The 20,914-nt window shown below is 25.5% G+C and overlaps 1 protein-coding gene across 4 annotated transcripts in view; it reads left to right on the top strand.

Moving 5' to 3' along the window:
• LOC122858997 (lachesin-like) overlaps nucleotides 1-20,293 on the top strand; it is a 77,881-nt gene extending 57,588 nt beyond the window's left edge. For 2 of the 4 annotated variants that reach the window (XM_044162306.1, XM_044162304.1), the window contains exons 2-11: nucleotides 3,169-3,258; nucleotides 8,406-8,515; nucleotides 8,646-8,853; nucleotides 9,386-9,541; nucleotides 13,455-13,583; nucleotides 15,159-15,296; nucleotides 15,633-15,803; nucleotides 17,120-17,185; nucleotides 17,299-17,367; nucleotides 18,286-20,293. In XM_044162306.1, the coding sequence (XP_044018241.1) occupies nucleotides 3,169-3,258; nucleotides 8,406-8,515; nucleotides 8,646-8,853; nucleotides 9,386-9,541; nucleotides 13,455-13,583; nucleotides 15,159-15,296; nucleotides 15,633-15,803; nucleotides 17,120-17,185; nucleotides 17,299-17,367; nucleotides 18,286-18,422 (1,274 nt within the window). In that variant the 3' untranslated portion in view covers nucleotides 18,423-20,293. The remainder of the gene's footprint in view (nucleotides 1-3,168; nucleotides 3,259-8,405; nucleotides 8,516-8,645; nucleotides 8,854-9,385; nucleotides 9,542-13,454; nucleotides 13,584-15,158; nucleotides 15,297-15,632; nucleotides 15,804-17,119; nucleotides 17,186-17,298; nucleotides 17,368-18,285) is intronic. The other 2 variants (XM_044162305.1, XM_044162307.1) reach the window with 2 other exon arrangements.
• Nucleotides 20,294-20,914: the final 621 nt, after the last annotated feature.

Genomic DNA, 20,914 nt, shown 5'->3' with positions numbered 1-20,914 from the left:
ATTTTCTTTCTTTTATCAATTGATAATGGAAAAATATGAGAAAAGTGAGAATAAAATAGAAATGAGTGAGAACAATAAAAGACAGCGAGCCCCGCGGGTCGTTGAAAATCGGCCGACGCTTTTCTATGCCACTTGGGACTCGTACCAATTTGAAAATGAATATTTCGTCCCGTTATCTGACTCCCTTCGGGCTAAAACCCGTGGCACACGAAGCTAGCAACTCTCATAAAGTTGGTTTTGTGTGTATAAAGACCTGGGAAATTAACTCGGCTGAATGTGAAATTGAATTTATACCCCTTATAAGTTTTCGTTCATTTCCTTGACCCCACGAGACTCCAATCTTCATTTTATTTTACTTCTCATTATATTTATATATTTTTTTAAAATTCTATTTCTTTATCTCAACTTCTAATTCTTTATCTGTCAAAAGCTCGACTCATTTTTGTATACAGTTATATTAATTAACACAAAATTTTATTCATATTTTTATTTCATCTTTATTTTCTTCTACATTTTTTATTTTATATATTATTTACTCTTTTTTTAATAAATTTATATAATTTTTAAATTTATAAAAAAATTATTTGTTCACTGGAATTTTTATTTTAGTTTTTACTTTTTGTGTCTTGTTTTGCACAAAAAAAAAAAATATATATGGGAGTATCGTGAAAGAAATATAGAACACAAGTATCCAGGTTTTACAGGTCACTTTAGAGTTGTAGATTGTCTCCAGCCTTTATATCTAGGTCGTTTCCAATAGTTTTAAAATGTATCTAAAAGTTTTAACAGTACGAGACATACAGAGTAAAATAAAAATGAAAATGTAATTCTCAGTTCGCTCAGTACTTTGTTTGAAAAAAAAAAAAAACTTACTCAAGCGATCAAAATATATTTATTTAAAATCATTTTATGTTAAAAAAATTTTACAACTATATATCTCTGAACTTTTATTGATGTAGCTGTTGAAAAAATAAATAGAACATTGATGTATTAATAAATCATTTGGAAATTTATTATATTTATAGATAATTAAAATTCTTAAATATATATATATTAAAAGCTTTTGAAAATATATTGTAACCGTTGTACCATCAATTTCAAATTTGATTTGAATTACTATACTATTATTACTTGTCATGTAGAGATTTCGAACATATTTTTTCTTTATCGGATAAGCAGGTTTAGCAGTTGCTTTTCCAACAAATGAAAAAGAAAAAAAAAAAATTGTTAACGAAAAAAAAAAAATCCAATAATCTTTTTAAAAGCCAGAGGACAAACGACTCGACAAGCGATGACACATTTTTTTTCCCCTACCCTGTTTTGATTCGACCCTCCTCACAATTTTGTTCGATGCTTTTGATAAATGGTTGTCTACAATCTCTATCTTTCGGTCGTTCCCCAGAGTGACTAAGATGAAAAAAAAAATTCGTCTTTTCTTGTTTTTCACAACCCTCGCTTATACTCAAACAACCTATATATTCGATATGATCACATTGGACGGGCAAAGAAAGATGAATCGACATGAGTCACGCGTATTTTATGATCCGTCAGAAAACGCCAATGCGACAATTGTCATGGAGTATAATCTTTTTTTTTATTTTGCATATATATTTGATTTATTTCTCTTCACATTTTATCATTTTTTTATTTTTTTTTTTTATGTAATTTTACTAATGTAAAGATTCTATTTATGTTTTTGAATAAATGTCACTGATATTTTACATAAACTCCAATGGGAATATATTTGTATTGTAAATAGTGATTGAAATGTGTAGATGAATTTTTCGTATGATGAAATGGAAAATTAAAAAATGTGTTAATGTTTACATGAAAAAATTTTGAAAGGATATATTGAGCGAAAAAAAAATAACGCTGAATAAGATAAGCTAGATAAATTAAAAAAAAAAATTGAGTCATAGGAAGAATGGGGTGATCGTTGGAGCAAGAAATAGAGTGTAACGATCCAAGAAAAGAAGAGAGAATGATTGAGCGTTTCTGACAATGGCATGCACTCAACCTGAGACCACAGAACAGCAGTATTGCTACGCGAAAAAATATATATATAAAAAAAAAAATTATAAAAAAGAGTCAAAGCACTGGAAAACAAATAAAATAAAATTGTCGCACAAAACTTTTTAAAAATGCAGAGTACAGTGTGGTCTCTACTCGAGAGAGAAAATTCGGTCAGCTATTTGTTGGGCTGGTCACGCGTCTTTTTCGTGTCGACGATGCTTCGCGAAAAAAAAGCTCTCACCATACTCGACTATTTCTACAAGCGACCACCCACTCACCTGGTCTCTCACCCTTTATTTTTTCACATTTTCGCTTTTATTCTTTTTCTTTCTCTGTGCAATTCTAGTAGAAACCGCCGGGGGAATCACTCTCCGGTCATTTTTTTTTTTTTTTTTTTTTTTGTAATCGAGTCTCATTCCCAGGCTCCGGAAAATCCAATTGCGCTTTGCACTGGAATAACTCTCACGAGTTTTTTTCAAAATGAATTTAACACATTTACTTTATATATTTTTCTTATATTTATATATGAGTGATTTTTTTCGAAAAGCTTATTTTTAAAACGTAGAGGAAAATATTATTTCTTTTTTGTTCAAAATATTTTTTTTGATTTTATTAATCATAAACATTTAATGAAATATATTTTTTTTTAACGTTATTGTTTCAAATAGAATGGATACTTCATTGTTTATATAACCAGGGGATGAAAAATTTTGTTATTTTATTTTTTGTGGAATTTGGAAAGTTTATTAAACGATATTGTTGAAATATTAAATGGTTTATTGATCGTTGAGTGACATCATTCTCTACCCACTGGAAAAAGGTTCCAATTTTTTTTTTCTCATACAATGACGAATTTATACTTGTCGAGAAAATGACCTTGCTACGTGTGACGAAAACCTACGAGAATTACAAATCGAATTTATATTAATTTCATGGATTGAATGACGTATATCGTTTTGTAATAAAAATAAATTTGTTTCAAATTTTCTTCTATTCATACAAAATTATTGGTAATTTCTATCAGGTTAAAATAAAAAGCATGAATTGATAAAACAATCTTTAAACTTTCTGATAAAGTAAATCTATAAAATTTTAATTTTCATCATTTTAGAGAAAGTGTATTAAATTACCAAACTTCTTTCTGAATTTTTTCAGGGCGGCGAACGAGAAATTTGGACATTCTTGGCAGTGCATCGAATCACCATATGCTGCCACTGGATGCGACGGCGGACGATTACAGAAATTGTGAGTTAGATAATAGAAAAAAAAAAAAATAATTATTATATTTTTTATTTTTCGACCTAGTCAAAGTTTTACTATAACCAGATTTTTATTTAATTTTTTTTTTTTTTTGCTTTTTATATACTTATGTAAGGATATAATAAAAGTCTTTGAGAAACGATCGCGTGAGACACGAATTTTCAAAAGAATTGCAAAAATAAAAAAGAATATAAAAAAACTAGACAGAATTATAAAAAAGACCTCATACATGATTGGCCAGATCCTGCATGTTTTTTATGTAAAAAAAAAGAATACCCCTGGCGACAAATTATCTCTATATCTCTAACGAGATGAAATTTGAGGATTATTTAACTTTAGCATGGCAGATTTGTCGTTGACTACATTACTATAATTACGTGCTGAGTTTCCTGTAACATAATAATTATTTAGGAACCACAATTTATAATGTTGAGTGAGTCGAGTGGTGAAGATCTAACAATATAGAGAATAACCAAAGTTACTGAAGCATTTGTGTTTATTTGGATTGTTGACTCCATACACATACATACATGAATTTATATTTTATATGCTATTTATATAATGTAGACGAGTCAACTATGGATATACTTGAAATCTCGAAAATTTTACCGTTATACTCTACATTACAAAGTTGAAATTGGAATACATGTAATGGAAACTTTTTGAAACCACAAAAAGTTATTACTACATGAAATACATGCCAGTCTATGTATAAATATTTATTTGTTGTGTTAAATTTATAAATATAAGTAGAAAACTATTTGATATATGAAAAAATAAATAGATAAAATAACAGTAATAATCATTTAAATTTTTGAAATTTTTATGTTTTATTTATATTTTTAATTATTTTAAAAATATTTATCATTAACTAGATGTTATAAATTTAAAATTGAAAAGTTGTTTGGAAGTGATGAAGCAGATGCACGAAGGAGTTTCGCGTGCCACGTGCATGAGTTATCCAAAACCAGTGAGATACCAATATACATGTATATACACTGAAAAAGCACAGCAAAGTTATTCGACGTTGCAACCACAAGTCGCGAAGACGAACTGCCCGGGCAACGACATGAATATGAATGAAGCAAAACGTGAGAAATGCGAAATAAAATAATCCAAAAAAAGACAAGTGACATAAAAAGCTTTCTTATTTTATTTTTTATTTTACTTTATTTATCCATTTTTTATTCTTCATTTATAAATCATCTCTTGTATAATTTTTATTTCTTTTCATAATTCTTTTTTTTTTTTTTACGCTGGTTAATTTCTTTCTTTCTTTTTCATAATTTATTTTCCGTTTTTTTTTTCATTCGTTAATGATAATGAAGCTTGAAGTGTTCGTTATATGATGTTACATGAATTTAAAATTTCAAAAAGTGACAAAATACATTTTATTTCAATAACATGATTATAATCATAATGAAAAATGATAATATTAAAAAATTAACAAAAAATAGACACTGTAAAATTGTCGATTAAAATTCAAATTTATTTACGTAATTTAAATATTCTGGTGGTTTAAAAAAAAGAAGAAAAAAAATTACACAAAAAATGTTGACAAAAGAATAAAAAAAAAAAAAGCTTGAGTTAGGTAAACACATATACCTATGTATACAAGTCGTTTTTAAAAAACAAATAAAAGAAACAAGTCGTCTTTGCATACGGCACTTACGAACAAAGGCAAACCGCACCCTCAACTTCAAATGTTTCCTGCTTTACCATCACCCAAGTGTTACCACTTTAAGTAAAAAGCATTTTCACTTTGCCAGTTCAATTTTTCATACTTTTGCATCATTTGCACCGGAATGATCGTGTTTCATGCACTTGTTGTCACACCATACGAGTCAAAAAGCAAACAAACAAAAAAATAAAATAATAAAAAACATATCCAGAATTCTACTCCAAAATTTATGTTTCTTTTATGCTTGCACTACGTATTTGCAATTTTACAAAAAAAAAAAATAAATATAAAAAGTTATTAAGTATGTGTAAAAATGACATACTATATTTTCTTTTTAACGATTTGAAAAATTTTAAATTTTTCCACACAGAAAAATAAAAAGTTATGCAATAAAAGAAAATAGTAAAATTTATTTTTATAATTTCAAACAATTTATTTAGTTTTTTTTTTTTGATGGAAGTCTTTATTAGTAAGTTATACATGCTAAAATAAGAGACAGCTAGATATAGCATGTAAAAGCTCAAAACCAGAATAACAAACGCAAATCGACGTCAGAGTTATATTTCACAGTGACTGCGTACCGTCGTGGAGTGTTACACAGCACGTTTGTCGACGATTACCTTTTGTTCATTTTCTCTTTTACAAAATATTTTACGTCAACGTTATGTCAAGTTTCATATCCAGTTCATGTTTCATACGTCCATCAACAAATATTTATTTTAAACTCTATTAAAATAAAAAATTTATAATTAAAATTGCATTAACAATATAATTAAATAACGTAAAAAAAAAAAAAAAAATTAATAAAAGTCTATTAGTATTTTAGTAATTTTCAGTATGTTCGATATTGATAATAAGATATCCTTACCAATATAAACGTAAATAAAAATTCATCATAGAAGAGGTAATAAATTTAAGCGAAAGGAAAAAAAAAAAATAATAAAAAAAAACAAAGTATACATAATAGACAAGCCGGTAAAATTCTGGTAATAAAAATTAGATTAAAAAAACGAATAAAAAAATAAAAAGAAAATGACAAAGAAACAGAGATGAATTACCTCTTTTACCAACTACTTCCCCCCCTTTGCTGGCGTACACATAAAGCCTCTAATTACGTTCCACCTAAAATCGATCTTTGACGTAGGTAAATAAGGGTAAATTGTGCTCCAAAAGAAAAATGCCACTTTTACCGAAACCATTCATTTGTCAAGTATTCATATTATTATCTTGAATTTTTATATTGTACAATGCGTCACTTGAATTTTTTTCATTATTTATTATTATATTTTTTTTTTTTACATGATAATAATGAAACATAAAATATAAAAAATTCAACGATAAAAATACTATAGTATATAAATAAAAAAATATGCACTTAAAAAAAAATTGCAAAAAATTTTAAATTAAAAAAAGAAAAATATATAAAATAAAATAAACGAAAATATGCCACAATAATGCGACACAAAGAACCGGATATTCGCTATGCTCATGTATAATCTCTTTGTGCAGTATAAAACGACAATTTATTGCCATTAAAGGCGCCTTGCTTCTGTATTTGAACACCCCTTATTTCCCTTAGTCTCATCATCCCCTGTCTACCATCTCTTTTGCTCACTTTATTTTGTTATATAGTGAATAACTTGTCTTTTTCTCTACAATGTTAATCCTTATACAGAGCAATGGACGTGCTTTTTAGTACACCTATGAATCTCAGCGATTTACGAGCATCATATCGAACTAGTGCAAGCCTGCTTTGGATCGAATTCAGCACGATGGTCTTTGTTATTTCCGGATTTTCAACATCCGATCGACAGTATTCACATTCACCAAAACTATCTGACTCACTCTCATTGTCTTTCTCTCTTACACACACACAAACTTATCAATGTGTTTCAATTTTTTTTATTTGCTATCCTTGTCTGTTTGCTGGAAGAATCACAAACTGGAAAACAATACTGGACTGATGACTCTACTGTCGTTATATTGTCACACTTAATCACTCATGCGTCACTAATACAAAATAAACAACCCCCAATATTTGATGAAAATAAACCCTGTAGATAAATATCTGTATAACTTTTTTTGTTTTTTTTTTTTTTTTAGAAATGTAAAACATTTTTATTCTACATGAAATATTTATTATTTGTATTTTTAATTTAAAATTTAATTTTATAGCAGGTTTATAATCTATTGCAATTTATAATATAAATATAGGATGAGCCATGAGATTATTATATTTATAAACATAATAATAAATACTCATTAATATATATATATATATATGAATTTATGTATTAATAAAATTGAATTTCAAATAAATATAATATTTATTCAATCAATTTAGTTGGCAACGGTTTTGTTTGATGTATTTATTTTTTGAATTAAAGATATGAATTTTTAATAATAATAATTTTTTTTTTTTTTTTTTTTATTTCTATATGGACAGAAATTTTGAGTAATAATTGCAGTCTAGGTTAATTGAAAAGTACAAAAGCGGTTTAGTAAAATCTTGCGTAGTTATGTTGACCACAACCAAGTGTTAAAATTTTTACAGATAATAGTAATAATTGCTGTTGTATAGGCTGGATAATATCCAAGATGGATGACGAGTACTATTTTTAATTTTTTTTATGCAACTTTAAGTATACTAGTTAGTTATGCTAATATGAACAGACGGACAAGAAGATTAGTCATTTATGACTGACTAATTACACAAGTAAAATTCGAGTTACAAAATTGTCATGTCATCGTGTTAATATTTACGAGAAAAGTAATTATTTTTGACCTGTTTTTTATAAATGAAATTTGTAAAAGTAAAATAGAATTTTGTAGTCAATAAAAAAAATTATGACACTCGAATAATTATTTTTTTTCAATTTTCAAATACAAAAACATTATGAATATATTCAATAATTATACGCTTTTTGTCGTAAAAATATTTCTTTTTTTCAATCGTTAAAATTTAAAAATAAATATGCAAAATTAAAAATTATATAATTCAAAGTAGAAAAATCATTTAAAAAAAAAAAAAGTCATTATTAAAATAAGCACGCTATGTATTTACTTTGAAGAGCTTTTAGTATATTTATACAAAATCTCTTTAACCCAGGTCATAATGAAATATAATATTAAAAATAATGTTTATTATGGTCTAAACATAAACACATTAATGCATCCACTGGATACACAGAATGCGTACAAATAATACGTTATTTGAAAATTGGTGAACCGCATTGTGATATGAATAAATATTTATAAAACCTGATATGGCTATGACCCTATTAAACAAACGAAGTTATTTTATATGCACTGCAAATATATGTATTCAGATAAATTAAATATACATAATAAACCCAAAAATATAATTTTTAATGTTGAGTTAAAAATTTTTTGTTTCATTAAATTGTGAACGAAGAAAAAAAAAATACTAATAATAAAATTTCTAAATAAGTTGCAGATGATTCTATGCCGACATTTGCTGAAACAATATCGAACGTGACTGTCAGCCTTGGGCGAGATGCTTTGCTCGCTTGTGTCGTTGATAATCTCAAACGTTACCAGGTAATTACGTTTGTCGATAAAATAATAACAAGTTTATTAACTTCTGTATTTTTTTTTTAAACAAACACCTGATAATATTATTTATTGAAAAAATAAAAAAACTGAATTAAATATTTATTTTATTTACTAGGTCGCATGGGTGAGAGTCGATACTCAGACAATATTATCAATTCATGACAATGTAATTACACAAAATCCCAGAATATCATTATCATACAATGATCATAGATCTTGGTATCTTCACATAAAAAGAGTACAAGAAGTCGATAGAGGATGGTACATGTGTCAAGTCAATACAGATCCAATGAGAAGTCTTCAGGGATATCTTCAAGTAGTAGGTAAATAAAATAAGTTAAAAATATATAAAAATATTATTTGTTATTTGACTTTCCTAAAACATTTGTATTAGTACAAAACAATAATTTTTTCACCTAATTTGATTACGTATTATTGAGTATATTAGTAATTTTATTTCTACTTTAAACGATACGAAAAAGTTCAGTCATCTGAAAATCAAATTAATTCGAGAAATTGCTAAACTCACCCTCGCTGCAAATAATGATGGAAATTCTTGATTTATGTCATCAGCATGCTCCATTAAAATTCATATTATCTGCAACAATAATTAAAATAAAATAGGCTTATAAATTAGAATAAATATTTTTATTTTTTATAAGAAAAGTAAAAAAATAAATAAATTAAAATTAAATAATAATTCATCTAGCTCAATAAAAGCAAATAATATGTCTCAAAAAAAAAAAAAAAATTAATTAACCAGGCGCACATAATTCACACTCATTGCACTTGAAGTTAAATGACTTGCAAACTATATAAAATTATATGTATTAAATAAATAAATAATAATTTCAGTACCACCAAGAATAATTGCAAAAGAGACAAGTACAGATATGGTAGTGAGAGAAGCTTCGAACGTGACACTGGTCTGCAAAGCAGCCGGATATCCGGAACCCTACGTCATGTGGCGACGAGAGGACGGTACTAACATAAATTACAATGGTGAAAGTGGTGAGTTGAAAACTTGAATTTTATGAAAATTATTCATTGTATAATATTTTAACTCATTTTAGAATACTTAGCAATATGCTGAATAATTTTCAGTGAATTTGCCAGCAGTTTATAACATTAACGAAACACTGGCCATACAAAATACCAGTAATGTCCGACAATTGAATAATAAATGATACAACACAAAATGTGTCACGAGAAAAAAAAAAAAAAGGGCTGAAAAAAAAATTTTCAACAAAAAAATATATTTGTTATCAAAGCTTTATAACAAGGTAGATATTCCGTGGGGTTTGCTGGACGCTCGAGTGCTCTGACAGTACCATCTGCATATTTAAAAAGCCTCAATCGTGTCTGCCACCGTCACTCATCACCAATCGACTATGCGTTAATTTTTTATCTCACGCTTTTTTTTTTTTAAATTTACTTTGTTTTTTCATTTTTGTTTTAATTGTTGATTGGCCAATCGGAAAATTTATTTGTCAATTTTCAAATGAATATATAATAATTGCTATTATTTATTTATTTATTTTTTTTTCAATTTAAACTTTTATAATTTACCATAGTACATTTAAAATTAATCGATTGGAAAATATCGGTAAGCAAATGCGTAAATTTATCCGACATTATTTTGGCATTAATTTCATTAATGTTGTTTATTAAATTATAGTTTAGTGTCAAGCTCGATGAAAACTTGATTTATAGTGGACAATATAGGAAATTTCATGAGCCTAAAATGCAGAAATTTGTGGTTTTAGTAAAGTAGTTTTGAAGCTTCATAGTGGGTTTATTGAGTCACTTGAATCTGCATTTAATATGATGACTATATATCTATCACAGTTTTAAACTATCATGTTTATCAATTAAAGCTCTTCCTGTTGCATTTTAAAAAATAAAAGTTTCAATGATTGACTATTGCACTTACAATATAATTATTTAGTGGTACTGCCAGTGACTCGTGAATACGTGAAACTAACCCAAACTCATTCTATTATACTTATTCAAAAGCCCGGGTCAATCGATTACATATGCCCACAATCGACCCGCTTAATGATGTTGAATATATATTCCATGGATATGTGTGCCTGGCACAATTTTCCTCATCATAATTTTATCCATGACCCACTTACCGTGAATTAGAAATTTTTTATTTTTCAGACTTATATGCATACGCCTATATATCTATTAAAAGTCCCTCGAAATATATAGCGACATGCATCCATTTATATCAAATAAATCATTGGAAAAAAAAAAATTACATTTTGCTTCATGATATTATAAATTTTTCATTTGGCACAGTAAATATTATACCCAAATTTTTAAATTCTAATTTAAATAAAAGCTTTCTTTAATAAAGAAAATATGTAAGTCTATCAATTTCCATTTTCCAGATTTTAAAATTGAAAAAAAAAAAAAAAATCTATATTTCCCTTTTATAGTCAACTATATATGCCTGAATTTCATTTTATTTTAAGTGAAACTAGCCTTTTATAGTCAGCCATTATTAAAAATTTAAATAAAAATTCATTTTACTAAATTTTTTTATTTGTCATTAAGAAAATATTAATATACTGTACTTACAGCATTAATTTATCATCCAAAGCAATTTTTTTTTTTTCGACTAAACTTTAAGTAATATTCAAAAAAAAAAATAATAAAAGAACAATGCTATTACATTTCAAGTTAAATGTGTCAAGCTCAGAATAAAGCTTTGTATTATTTTTGTATATAAAATCCCTTATGGGTCACATTAACGTGAATGTCTTGAGTGTCATGCTCAATGAAAATTCACACACAATATTACAGGACATTGGATGTTACAGTTATACAATGTACCGACACATTTAGAGGCTAATGGAAAAATATATAAACACATGTCACTGGTATTGCAAAGAAATGCAATTGGCTCTTGCCCGTGTTATCTTTCCAATTTTATACTTTTTTGTTTTGTCTGTCATCACTTTGCTTCGTTAGAGATATACATTTTCTATTTTTATTTTTCATAATTTATTATTTATTATTTTATTTTTCATATGTATTTCATACGTGAAAAATATTATTACCTCGCTATTTTTTATTTATTTTTTTATTTCAAGCTTTATTTTTTTAAATCATTGTATCACTTTGTCATACTGTCGTTACAAAACACACACGTTAATCCAATGGCTCTACAAAACAAACTAAATTCAGTTATAAATAACACGATTGAATCGAACAAATCGAAAGTAACGATACAATTTGTCGTTTTGTGACGAGTTGAGTTGTACAATCTGTCTGAAATACAACGAGCTAAAGTTCATGAAAGTGGAAAAAAAAAATAAAATAAATATATATAAATAAATTCTATGAAACACTTGAGTTGTGTTTGGGTTTTAACTGAAATTGCTTATCAAAAGATTACTTCTAATATTTGTTGACACTGATATATACCAAAAGCTATCAAAAAATATATTTTTAATTTCAAAAATTTCTTTTATTTATTTATTTTATTTTCCCAGCGAATTTACTGTCATTTCAAGTTTTCAACTGTCAATTTAGTCAATAACTCTTGAAATGATATTAAAAAAAAAATTAAATAAATTACAAAATACATATGTTAAAAATGTCAATAACCGTAATTTTTTTAATGAATGATAATTTGATTGCATTAGTTTAAAAATAGAGACTGACAAAAATGTTATTTGATTTTTATAGTTAACGTCATTTGTCATTTTTCGTTACTCTTTGTGACAGTTGAATACCTTGAATCCGATTTCAAACTAAATTAAAGATATAGGAAGGGCAAAGTGCTCTTTGTTGTACGATATCTCATAAACTTTTTTTTTTCTCGCATGTGCACAGAAAAATAAAATGTAAAAAAAAAAAGAAAAGTCTTTTTTTTTTTTATTCTACAAAGTGCTTTCTGAGATTATGTGAATTTTCTCTCTAGATATCTTTCATGAAATGACGTGAAGTCTTCTTTGCATAAATAATAAAATAAGAAAATAAATAAATAAAAAAAAAAAAAATTGTCTTAAAAAGTTATTATACAACTTTTTACATTTTATGTCAACCACAGTTTTTTGAAATAACCCTTTGACATTAGTTTAGAAGAATTTATGCACGTTAAAAAATTATGCGTCCCATGCTTTACGGTCTCCATCTAAATCAGAAATTTTTCTTTCCTTATTTTATATGGCAAAGAAAAAAAAAAAAACAAAGTCTATTATGCACTTGATACTTAAACAAGAAAACATAAATTTTTTTAAAGTAACACAGTTTTATAGAATGCAATATCTACCATCCAACCTAATTCGTATACTCAGAGGCAGATGTAAACTTACATTGCTTTTCTACGTAGAATTTCATTTTTATTATTATTTTTATAACTTTTAAAAAATAAGAGATAGTCGCGTCAACCGATTTTACGACTTTAGTACATACTACCATATTTTTAGCTCAATGAATGTCCTAAAAACTCGTATAATCTTTTTTTACAAAAAATATAAGAAATAAGGCCTATTGGATCGGCACGCGAGTATCAACAAAAAACCAAAATAAAAAAAATAAATATAAACTAAAATAATATTTTATCGAAAGTCGTTATAAAAATATACAAATAAAATTCTTCATGTGCTTTATAGCCTCACATTTAAAACTCAAAATATAACAATTTTAAAAAATAAATAAATTATTTTTGTCATTTTTTAAATTATTATATAATACATAAAAATTTTCTTGAATAAATTTAATACTAAAAATAAAAAACACTATTACAATATTTACTTTTTATTTTTTTTCACGTACTTTTTGTTTTTTTTTTTTTTTATAATAAAAAATTATTTTAAATATATTCAAATTTAAATTGTAATATTGAACGATAAATTTATATTCCATTTTTATATTAATACGTAATATTAAATTTATTTGTTATCAGTAAACGTCGTCAATGGTGAAATACTTCATATTATAAAAATCAGCAGACTACATATGGGAGCTTATTTATGCATAGCAAGCAACGAAGTACCACCATCCGTCAGTGCTCGTGTAGACGTACGTGTGCAATGTAAGTATAATAAAAAAATAATAAAAAAAAATTTATCAAACAAAGCGTTATGAAATTTTTAACGCTTGATATCAAGAATAATCAATCATCATAATCAATTTGATGATTGATGAACAAACAACTACCATTCAATTTATTATAAATATATATTGTTCAATTTGAAATGGTATATTGTAAAAATATAACTATCAGTTTGTTTGAATGTTAGCAGTTGAATTATTGAAAATTGTAGGTTATTAACTCGACTTGAATCATCGAGAGAGTAAACTGATGTTGCTTGATTTATAGTTATCACATATCAAGCATATAACACGAAAGCTCCATTGAAAGCTCTTGTACAATTTCAAGTCACGTTCTACGGCCAATTTTGAATACTATTAGAATCAATAGAGAAGCCAAAGTCACAAGAATAACTTGATGTTACATATTGTAAGGAGGATGAATGTAATTGTAAAGATAATACACAGACAATAGTATATTATCACCTATTCTTGATTCATATTGCATGCAACAGATTTACTATATATATACACAACCGGATAGAATCAATCAAATTGCTTCTGAAATCAGTATTTATAGTATATATGAATTCGTGATTCCTTTATCAATTTAGTCTAGGCTATCATACATGCACACATTGTAAATGATTTATTACTTTAATCCAATTAGCCGTACAATCACGAGGTGTACACGATTGTAACTTTTTTATCTTCATTTAAAATCATGTAAAATTAATTATTAATTTATTGACGAGACTTTTTTTTTTTTTAATTTATAATTACTTTTATTATCTTTCGTTTTTTTTTTTTTTTTATTTTTTACTTTAATCATTAGTTGTAATTTAATATTTAATAAAACTTTTTATTAAAAGTTTTAAAGAAGTATATAACATACATTAAGCCATGAGAATGAGATTTTTTTTTTTTATAATAAAGGATTTTTTATTTTATTTTATTTTTTTACCCATCATCTCAACAGATATTAATGCATATATATAATAATAAACACATACACATAAATGTTAAGGGGTGACCATGCGTGACTTCATAGTGATGAGAACTATAGGTAGTAAAATGTGATTTACGTGACCTCGTAAAGTTGGAAATTACTTTGAAACATTAAAGGCTAGCTTTATTTGAATCAATTTATATTTATTTATTTTTATTATTATTTTATTTATTTTTTTTTTTTTCTTCAAGTAATTTTACAATAATTGTATTTGTAAAATATAAATTGAATTTTACTATTGATCCTTTTTTTTTAATTTATAAATTTCTTTAATTATAATATTATCAATATGAATGAAAAATAAAATAGTAATATATAAACTATGTATAAATATAAAGAATAAAATTATATATACATGGATGAATAAATTTCTATTAGGTAAATGAAAAAGTCTAGTATGAATATCAAAAAATATTTACATGTTTCCTCATCCGGTAAAATTCAATTTCCACTTTATATTTATACAGATAGACAAATAAATATTTTTCAATATAATTAAATTTTTATATATGTATATATGACATATAGTTTTTTTGATCGATTTAATTTTTTTAATATTTATTTTAGTTCCACCAATGCTGTCAATTCCCAATCAGTTGGAGGGAGCTTACATTGGTCAGGACGTGACCCTGGAATGTCACACCGAGGCTTATCCAACTTCGATAAACTACTGGACAACAGAGGCTGGTGACATGATTGTCTCTGGTAATTTTATGTTTCACGTGAATAGAGAAAAATCCTTCAATAACTAATCCCACAGTGAAGAAAAATAAATAAATAAAAAAGAATACGGAAAAATAAATAAATCCCTTGTGCCATTGTTGTCGTAGCTCTGAGCTATGGGAAGATCTGTCATTGGTATTGCTTTTATATTGGAATGGTAGTGTGTGAGCTTTTGTCGTTTGACGTTTTAGTTGACCCAAAGCTCTGGGATACGATAGCTGCAATGACCAATAGAAAATAACAAAAAAAAAAAAAATCAATTGTTTTTGCCAATTTTAAATTATTTATAAAAAAAGAAAAACAGTCTAACTGGCCCAGATTATTACCATTCGATTGCAGGTGACAAGTACGAGGCACTTTATACTGATAGTGGTTACAACAAATATATGATGTTGAAAATACGTAATGTTGGACCCAAGGATTTTGGATCATACAAATGTGTCGCTCAAAATTCATTGGGTGGAACTGATGGTGTCATTAAATTAGACGGTGAGTATACTCAAGCTCTTGGAAGTTTTATGTCATGAGGGTCATGCCTTTTTCTCTTTATTCTTTCTTTTTTTTTTTAACTACTTATCCATTATTTTATTTTATTTTTTTTTCTGCTTTCAATTCTCTGTTGGATTTATTTTTTTTTCATTTACTTTTTATCCTATCTAACCTCTTTGTCAAACCAATCACTCAGTGAATATTGAACAGATCGATGAATCTTGACAAAGCTCAATTGTTAAATTGACAATGCAGTCTACTGATAGATACACATGACGACTAGAAGATATTATTGAATTCAAGACCGCTTCTGTGCATGATCATATAGCTATATAATTCATTGCTTAATAATTCAATGTGTCAATCAGTAAATTAAAGATTTTCAATAAAGCTAAATGATTGTGACAAGTAAGACAGTACATTAAAATTACTAATTCAAACTTGAACAATCAGCACAAATAATTTATGTTTTATATCCTCTGATAATTAACTATTATAAAATAATAATATATATTTCCAACTGCACTCAGATTAAATTCAAGTTTCTGTGTTTTTTCTTTTTTTTTTTTTACTTTAGAACGGAGGTATATTTTTTTTTATTTTTATTTTTTTTGTTCCTTGTGAAAATTTAATGATTATTATTCTCTTTTATTTTTTTTCATTTTATTTTGACCATAGAATGACGAATATAAATTGGCCGGAATTAAAAGTCCGACGAGTAATTTCCCACGTTGATTGCGTTATCGGGTTGCGGAGAGAGAAGTGCGAGTGTAGAACACGAGGGGATGGGGGTAGGCAAGAGGAATATCAGTGAAATTCGTGTAACGTGATTCTCAATGTCATCCATGAATAATTTGATTATATATTTATTTATAATTTTTTATAATAAAAAAGAAAATAATTATTCATTTTTTTAAAAATATAAATTACCAAGTATTTTATAAAGTTTCAAATTTATTTTATAGTTTTAAATTAACTTAGTAAAATATGTATATTTTTATTTATTTTTAATTATCTTCAAAGTGGATTCAGTATGCTTGTTTGTAATGATCAGTTAGAACAAGTTATTACACTTTTTCGCTATCAATTATTGAGTAAATATTTCAAGTTATACAAAAATCAAAATTTAATCAATTATTGCTGAAAAGTTTTATCAAAACAAATTTACAAGTTGTTAATTTTTAGTTATGTTTTTTCAATAAATAAATTTTTTTTTTCTACTTTAATGTAAAATTATAAAATTGATGTTTAATATAAACTTTTTTTTACATTTATTATTTATCAAGTATTGATATATTATTTATTTATATTTACAGAAATTCCAGCTCCGTCAACCACTACAACACAAGCTTCCTATCACGTAACACTGATGAAAAAAAATGGTAATTTATGTGATTTAAATTTTTTAAATTAAAAGAAAAGTTTATATTAAAAAAGAGTAAATAAACTATAAAAATATACTTTAATTTATTTTGTATGTTTTTTATTTTTTCAGGGAGAAATGGCAACAAAAAATATCGACAACGGCCAAACGATTACGAAGTTGAAGAATGGCGAGACGCTGGTAAGTTCAAATTATATAAAACACACCATTGTACTTTACAGAAATGGAAAAGATGAATATATAAATTCTAAAAGAAGTTTAAAACAAAGGCTATATATATATAAGTTAAATTCAAGATGAATATTATTGTGTTGTGACACAAAGCAAGTATTGTCTGTATTTTTTAGTAACAAGAGTAACATTTGTATCTTATATTTCAAAAAGAAAATTATAAAAAAAGTATAAATAATTTATTTGAAATAAAAATATCAGTTTTTTTTAACTAAAATTTTTTACTAAAAAATAAATAAAATAAACAAGTACAAAAACTAATACACATGAAATATAAAAAGTCACGTAACGTCAATTTTGATTATAAAAACAAACTTTTGATATAAAAAAGTAAATAAATATGTAGTCAGTCTTTTCAGTCAATATAAACAAAATTATGTTTGGACACATACAAATGAGTCGTGGGGTCAATTTCATGTTTTGTAATATAGGGTGTGCATTTCCGGATGACAAGTTTGGTGAGCTTTTATTGCTGTTTCTATAGAGTAACATATATATAAAGAGAGAGGGAGAGATTATAGTGACTTGGCTAAAGGGTGCTAAACAAACTGACAGTGACAGAGACAATGAAACAAACGACTCATCGGTATCATCAGTATTGAAGCATGTACATATATACATTAACTATATAGTTTGTGATTGTATATATATGCAATTTAAGATACTACACATGCATAAAATAATAAAAATAAAACAATTTTTTTTATTTGGCTATACAAAAATAAGATAACAAAAACATGGAGTGAAAAAAAAAACAAAATAAAATATATATATCAAATAAAAGGGAGTATGTATTTCAGTGTGCTTTTACACTGATTTCCACAGTGGTTTGTAGAGTGAACCCAAGCGTGTCGTTTCTGTTTGCAGATTACGAGAGAGACTATGATTCAACAAAGAGGCCGGGTGTCGACGAAGATGTCCCAAGCTTAGGGACTAGTCTAAACCCAAAGGCACTACTTGCACTACTACTTGTACCACTTGTTTATTTTGTTGCAAGAAGATGATTCTTGGGCCATGGACGAGTCTTCCAGAGTTCCAGTTAGTATTTAATGGACACGAACGTGAGGTACGTACTGCGTGATGTAAATGTGTGAAAAATTAAAAAAAAAATAAATAAATATTGCGGCCTCAAAATTATCACACATTTTTTTCTCTTATATATTCATGAATGAAAAAAAAAATGAATGTGTCATTAAACGCGCTCCATTTGTGTATAATGATCGTGATTAAAATTATTTTCATACGAAAATTAAAGAAAATGATAAAAAATTAATTATTAATAATTAAGTATTGTGTAATTATGTGCAAGTGAAAATACATAAAGTTGTGAGAATTGATAAATAAGTTGAGTATTTAAATATGATTTATATACAGAGCCATTTATTTATAAAAATTAAAAAACAATATAAATAATAATATATTATTTAAAAAAATAAGAAAATAAATATATATATATAGTAAAACTGTTCATAATTTAAAAAAAATAAAAATAGAAAAAAAAAAAAAGAATGGATTGTATAGATATTTTGCGTAGTTGCTAAGTAAGTATTTAAAAGTGCGTGCCCATGACGTCATTATGGTCAAAATATTTACGTAATGGAATAATAATAAAATTAATAATAATAATGATAATATTAAAATAATAATAATAATAATTAATAATAATAACAAAAATATATGTTATTGAAAATGTCAGGCGCATCATTTTCCGTGATAAATTTTTGAATAGAAAAAAAAATTTATTTTGTGATGTTATTGAATTACCACACTATATAAAAAAATTATTACTTCCATAATTCCACACGTTTCTTTATACATATATACATTTTTTTTTGAAAAAATTTATTTAACATTTATTTATTAATTTTAAATTATTTTCTTTCAATTTTCTATTGACAAAAAAAAAATGTTATTTTTGAAAAAAAAATTGTAGGCACTCGTGGACGCACGTAAATAAATAAAAGTATATGAAAATGTGCAAGTGCATTTTAAGTAACGAAAGTCACTACATAAAAAATCCTTGAGAAAAATAAATAATGGCATATACATATTTTTTTTGTGCTTTTTTTTATAAATGCACAAGTTGAAAGAAATTTTTTATTTTATTTTTTTAAAAAAGAAATTCAGAATTATGTCGAAAATTTTGCAGACAAGATAGGTAAATAAATAAAATCTTGATATGATTTCATTTATTATTTATTTCTTTTAAAGAAATAAAAATATACATTGCAATTAAGTCACGTGAAAAATATATAAAAATTTTTATGTATGATTTAAGAAAAGTCAAGAGAATAAAAACTAAAAAAATAATATCATTGTGATTGGTGTCATCCAGAGTCATGATGCAACTTTTGCATTATTTATATATTTATTTAATTTTTATTTTATTATTTATCAATGTGTCAAGTTCAGTTATAATATGCATTAACAATCAACTTTTCAAATGTAAAATTTAATACATTGACTTTCGTGAAAAATGCATGTATTACGTACTTTTAGGGGAAAACATGGCGCTGCGCTGTAATCGCTTTATGATGGCTTTATTCTGTTTTAAATCTCATCTACTTGGTCCGGAAATTTCTATACAGATTATAAAAACAAAAATATTAATTAAAAAAATTTATAATAATAATAATAATAATATAATATAATGAAATATAAAATGTAAATATTTTAATTAGTCAAATTGAAATAAAGATAATTTTTCATTTTCCATATTTTACATGATTCAACTTCAGTGTTGAAAATCTAGTCAAAATTAAAAAAAGAAAAATAACATTATTGTAGAAAAATTGTAGCTATGTCTTTGTTGTAATTGTTAATAAAAAAAAAATTATGTGAATAATTTAAATTAAAATCTAAAAAAAAAAAAAGATATATATTACAATTAAATTAAGTATAGTCGTTAATAAGACAAGTGGTATGACAGATTTCGGCGAATATATAATGTACATATTTACAATGTAATATCGCTATATTAAAAACTCCATTATTAAAAAAAAAAAAAATAAAGTAAACAGTAAAAGTTTACATCGGAAATTAAAATTACTCACTGTGAATAAACCACCCTTCACATACCAATGCACAAAAAATAATAATTTTTTTTTTTTTCATTTCTTCGTACATATTTATTTTTATTCGTTCCTCAAAACCAAGTATATTTTTAAATGAATAATGAGAAATTTAAAAAAAAAAATCAATTTCATACATTCATTTGGCACAAAGAATAATATTTAATAAAAACTTTATCATTTTTTTTTTATCAAAATAAAGTCAGCTACTATACTTAAATTATTTTTAAAAATAAAATGAATTTTTCATAATTTTCTATAACATTTACAATATTATTGAAGATTTTAATTTTCTCCGGAAATAAATTTCTTAATACTGTTTATATAAAATTACTGAAATAAAAGTCTGTCAATCATAAATGACAAACTTAAAAAAAGATGAAAGTTATTTAGTTAATTGTAAAATAACTACCAAATTTATTGTA

The sequence above is a fragment of the Aphidius gifuensis genome, linkage group LG6 (genome assembly GCF_014905175.1).
Source record: "Aphidius gifuensis isolate YNYX2018 linkage group LG6, ASM1490517v1, whole genome shotgun sequence".
Classification (NCBI taxonomy): domain Eukaryota; kingdom Metazoa; phylum Arthropoda; class Insecta; order Hymenoptera; family Braconidae; genus Aphidius; species Aphidius gifuensis.
Note: the sequence above shows the minus strand (reverse complement) of the source record. Positions and strands in the feature narration are given on the sequence as shown.